General features: G+C 55.0%; 1 protein-coding gene across 1 annotated transcript; it reads right to left on the bottom strand.

Annotated features, from left to right (window-relative positions):
* Positions 1-1,082: 1,082 nt before the first annotated feature.
* On the bottom strand, positions 1,083-3,497 carry ACTA1 (actin alpha 1, skeletal muscle). The gene is made up of 7 exons (XM_030268300.4): positions 3,357-3,497; positions 3,136-3,278; positions 2,650-2,974; positions 2,346-2,507; positions 1,932-2,123; positions 1,631-1,812; positions 1,083-1,500 (listed from the first exon to the last, which is right to left on the bottom strand). The coding sequence occupies exons 2-7, from the start codon at positions 3,262-3,264 to the stop codon at positions 1,357-1,359; spliced, it is 1,134 nt and encodes a 377-aa protein (XP_030124160.1). The 5' UTR covers positions 3,265-3,278; positions 3,357-3,497; the 3' UTR covers positions 1,083-1,356.
* Between the last annotated feature and the right edge of the window lie 2,003 nt (positions 3,498-5,500).

Consider the following 5,500-nt stretch of genomic DNA (forward strand, 5'->3'; position numbering starts at 1 on the left):
ATAGCCACAGTAGATCAAAAAGCTTTACTTGGCTGGCAGTTCATCTGCAAATCATCTCTTTTTTTCCCCTAGTACTGCTGTCTCCCACGGCAAAAGAACACCCCAAAACTCAGGCACTGCTTTCATGACAGTCTCCTGTGCTCCCGGAGTCCTCTCCCTTAAAGGCTGATGGCTCCTGCACATGTGTTCTGACCCAGGAACATGTGCCAAGCCTGGCAGGGCTTTAGGATGGCTCTAGAGGGAGTGGGGCTCCCAGAGGGAACACCTGGGGGGTGTGTTTGTGTATATGTGTGTGTGCGAATGCTGGAAATAAAGGGGGGGGGGGGTCTCAGAGCCCCCTCGCCCCAGTGAGAGAGAAGCGAGACATGCCAGGAGCATCTTTCCCTTCTCCCATTCTGCCCTGCCTCCTCATCGGCAAACAGGGCAGACAAACGCCCCCGGCAAGGGGAAGCCCTGGGGTTTTCCTTCGGGCTCCTGGGGAGTTCCTGAGTACAGGATGTCATCCCGGGAAGGGGTGGTTCAAAGGGGCAGAGGAGGGGGTGGTCCCTTCTCAGGCAGCTCCTCATGCGTGACCACTGGCAAGGGCAAGCGTGTCAGGCAGGGTGAGGAAGTGGCCCTGGCTGCCCTCAGCCCCCCGGGGACAACACGATGGCAGGTGGGTTTCCCATAAGTGGAGTGGAAAGCTCTTTATTTAACCTGCACCCGCCACCTGCCCTCAGCCCCGGCCTTGCCTTCCTCGGGAGCATGCCAGGGCTACTTTTTTGGCAGGCTGAGCCAAAAGAAATGTTTTGCGAGCAAAGGCTGCAGGTAACCCTTTCCCACCCGGAACTGGCACACTGCACAGTGCCAGGGCAGCCCCTTGCAGCAGCGTGGTGCGACATGCGGCCACCCCACACTGCCCTCAGTGCCACCCAACAGCCTGCACCTGCAAGGCTGCAGGCAGCCACAGAGCTGGCTCCTCTGGCTGCCGTCCTGTCCCCTCCTAGTCCCGCTCCTATCTGGGGACTTCTGCCCCACCGCCCCCAGGCTACGTCCACAGGTGATGGAAGAACCCGAGGAGCAAATGACGACAAACAACAGCATTAGGGGTGTGACAGAATGACTGATGATTTAATGCTTCTTGAAGTTTTTTGTTTCCTTCCACAGGGCGTTGGTTTTAAAAACAAACAAAACGAGATAAAATAAATTAATTTATGTACACTTTACATACACTGTGTCACATGGAGCTTTGCGGCAACAGTAACCAGAAATCATTACAAAATAGAAAGTTACATGGCTGTTGCAGGCCCTCGGCTGCCTGCAACCTTGAAGGTTGTCATCCTGAGCGTGGTTGGCAAAGTGATCATGTAAACATGTTTAGAAGCATTTACGGTGGACAATGGATGGGCCAGCTTCATCATATTCCTGCTTTGTGATCCACATCTGCTGGAAGGTGGACAGGGAGGCCAGGATGGAGCCACCGATCCAGACGGAGTACTTACGCTCGGGTGGGGCAATGATCTGGAAAGCACCAAGAGAGCTGAGATCAGTACACAGGACTCGCTGCGGGGGGCAGGCACGGGGCTGTGCACAGCCCCATGCAGGGCGGCGAGAGGAGGCTGCTCCCAGGAGCTTCGTGCTCCAGCCTTACCTTGATCTTCATCGTGCTGGGGGCCAGGGCTGTGATCTCCTTTTGCATGCGGTCAGCAATACCTGGGTACATGGTGGTACCCCCGGACATGACGTTGTTGGCATACAGGTCCTTCCTGATGTCAATGTCACACTTCATGATGCTGTTGTAGGTGGTCTCATGGATACCTGCAGACTCCATACCTGGGGGCAGCAGGGGGAAAGAGGCAGGCACAGGTTAAGTGCAAAGCGAGAGCTCTATGTGGCGACTCTGGAGAGAGGGGAGAGCTGCCAAGGGAAGAGAGAGGGAGGGGGGCACACACCAATGAAGGAAGGCTGGAAGAGGGTTTCTGGGCAACGGAAACGCTCATTGCCAATGGTGATGACCTGCCCATCAGGCAGCTCATAGCTCTTTTCCAGGGAGGAGGAAGAGGCAGCAGTGGCCATCTCGTTCTCAAAGTCCAGCGCCACATAGCACAGCTTCTCCTTGATGTCACGGACAATCTCGCGTTCAGCTGTCAGGGGAAAGCAAAGGCATCAGTGTTTGCAGAGGAGGAACACTTGCACAGGGAGCACTTGCACAGCCTCCATAGGTCTGCTGGGACTCCAGACCCCCAACCACACATAAACTTCCCCTGGGGACTATTTTTCGGAGCTTGCAACGGGGTGAGAGCATCTCTAGAACTGCAAGGGTTGGAAGTGAGAGGGAACATTTTGGAGGAGAGAATGGTGCTTACCTGTGGTGACAAAGGAATAGCCACGCTCAGTCAGGATCTTCATCAGGTAGTCTGTGAGGTCCCGGCCGGCCAGATCCAAGCGCATGATGGCATGGGGCAGGGCATACCCTTCATAGATGGGGACATTGTGTGTCACACCATCGCCGGAGTCCAGCACGATACCTGGGGAGACAAGAAGCAGCCATATGAGAGATATGTCCCACAGAGGGCCCTGCCCTGGGGGGCAGAGCGCTTGTCAGACGTAGGGGACCAGTTCTGGGCGTCCTTGCTTGGGGAAGAGGAGCCAGCAGGGCTTTGCACTCACCAGTGGTACGGCCAGAGGCATACAGGGACAGCACAGCCTGGATGGCCACATACATGGCAGGGACGTTGAAGGTCTCAAACATGATTTGGGTCATCTTTTCACGGTTGGCTTTGGGGTTAAGGGGGGCCTCAGTGAGCAGAGTGGGGTGCTCCTCTGGGGCTACACGCAGCTCATTGTAGAAGGTGTGGTGCCAGATCTTCTCCATATCGTCCCAGTTTGTGATGATGCCATGTTCAATGGGGTACTTCAGGGTCAGGATACCTCTCTTGCTCTGGGCTTCATCTCCTACGTAGGAGTCCTTCTGACCCATACCCACCATGACGCCCTGCAGGGGAGGAAAGCGGGGGCTCAGCAACCCCTCCACGGGCAGCAGCACGGGGCTCCCCAGCAAGACAGGAGGATGCGGAGGGCTGCAAGGCGGCAGGGATCGGCAGCCACGGCTGCGGCAGGGCGTGCGGGGAGGCTCGGAGGGGGAGTGCGCCGTACCTGATGGCGGGGGCGGCCAACGATGGAGGGGAACACGGCCCTGGGGGCATCGTCCCCGGCGAAGCCAGCCTTCACCAGGCCGGAGCCGTTGTCGCACACGAGCGCGGTGGTCTCGTCCTCGTCACACATGGTCTCGGCTGTGTCTGCGGGGCACAGGGCAGCGGGGCTGAGCCTCACGGCCGGCCGGAGCCGCGGGCGGTGGCGGCGGGGCCGGGGCTTACCTGGGCTGGCTGCGGGCTCCGCGCGTCAGGCAGAGAGAGAGGCTCCCGCTCCTCGCCGGTCACTCGTGGCCGCCGCGGCCGCCGCCGAGCCTTTTATCACGGCGGGCGGCGGCAGCGACCGGCCCCCAGGAATGCGGCCCCGGCCGTCCCCATATTTGGGCGTCGGGCCCGGCGCGGCCCCGGCCCGGCGGTGCCCAAAGAAGGCGCTCCTGGCCCCGGCCCAGGTGAGCCGCGCCCGGCCGTATAAGGCGCGTCTGCCGAGCCCCCCCCGCCACCGCCCGCAGCCGGGGCCGAAATAATCCCCCGGCACCACCGGCCCCGTTAAGGGCAAAGCAGGTGGGGGCGGCCGGGAGCCCCGCGGGGCTCAGCGGGGCAGGAGGCGAGCGGCCATCGGCTCCGCGGCCACCACGTGCCGAGGCTTGCGGCTGCGAAGGGAAACGCGTCTCTCCCGGGTCTTTCCCGTAGCTGTAGGTGAGGTCAGGGGGAGAAAAGGAACTGGGAGAGAAGTGACAAGGTAGATCCCTTCTTGGCAGGGCACACGGCGACAGCCCATGCAAAACCCACAATTTCACATCAAGTTAAAGCCGTGCATCGTTTCCTTGCTGTGATTTAAAAATGGAAAATAAATGCACGGGATAACATCTGTCAGAAAAATGCCTGAAGAGAAGCCCGGTAAAGGATTAATCCTGGTCTGATCCCAGAAGCCTGACGTAGTCGTGAATGCTGGGGCCATTACGAGTGCCCATTGCTGGCCGCTGAGCTCGGGCAGGCAACAGGGGAACCTCAGCTATCCCTGTGGCTCACCCTTTCCAAACGGAGTGCGGTCTCATAGGCAAGTCATCTCTGACGAGCTGAAGGTACTATGCAAGTGAAAAGGAACAGTTCATCTCCTTCAGCTATGAGTATTTAAGCAGAGATTCCATGTGGGACACTTGGAAGATTTTACAGATACTTGGTTTCCACCGGAAAGAAGCAGCAGTAATGCAAGCAGATTTGCAGCCCTGACACTATGTTGATACAAATCAACCTTCATGATCTTCTCTGAAGACACAACCGGTCAAGTGTAAATCCTTTGAAAATTTAGGGAGTCAGGAAAGAAGGAAGACGGATAGTAGGCTAGAAACACTGTGCTGTGAGGAGTCTCCTGCAAGTGAAGATATTTCTGCCGGTGAAGATATTCCCTTCACTGCAAGGCAGAGCAGACAGCTCAACAGAGAAGCAGACAACTTTTCTTCTCCTCTGTTTAACTTCTGCATCCTCCAGGCTGGCAGCATTTGTCTTTACCTCTGGCAGCCATCGAATTCCTTCTGCTATAGATTTTCGATTCCTGTCAAGTTATAAAAACATGCTTGCCCTGTTCCTCAACTTGTATTATTCTTCAGTTCTGTCATCAACAACTGGCAGCATAAAAATCAGAGGCCTGAAAGCACTTAAAGGCATCACAGCCACCAAATCTATTTACAGAACTGTAGTGCTTCATTGTGGTTTCCAATATACGGTTGCTTGTGTTGAATCCGAAATCAAGTAACAGAAACCTGAACGTTGCTGAAAGATAAACATCCTTAATCCTGCAATGAAATACGATGCAAGCATAAACCACTCTATCCCTTCTGTTCCCTTTTATTTTCTCTCTACCCCAACCTAGTTTACAGCAAAGTGCCCAAATGGCAATGTTAAATTCTCCCACTTCTGAGTAAAATATCATTTTCTGCAGGTAGATCTGATGGTTATCTGGATTCACTAAATGAATGTGGTTTTTGTCTCAAGTCAGAAAGCATTTGGAGTTACTTTCCAGTACAAGGCACAAAGAACTCACTATCCACCATGCACAGCTTCTGAAATTGATCATAAATGACAACTGATAAACTTTCCTGCTGCTCTGGCAACAACAAAGGATGCAAATGTGTACCCCTGTACTTGGCGTGCTCTCCATTACTGAGAAAATAACTATTTAAGAAACAACATATATCCTTATTCAAGAGGAGCTATCCATCCCCCTCAGGCAGTTTTAACCCTCATCTTTTTGTCACAAGCTTGTTTTTGTTATGCTTAGAAACAAGCTAGAGCTGTGGCATTTGCCACCTTCCATATGCAGTGGTAAATGAAGGCATCCTCCTGGAGCAGTAATCTGAGACATGAGTTCG

Source organism: Taeniopygia guttata, chromosome 3 (genome assembly GCF_048771995.1).
Source record: "Taeniopygia guttata chromosome 3, bTaeGut7.mat, whole genome shotgun sequence".
Classification (NCBI taxonomy): Eukaryota; Metazoa; Chordata; class Aves; order Passeriformes; family Estrildidae; genus Taeniopygia; species Taeniopygia guttata.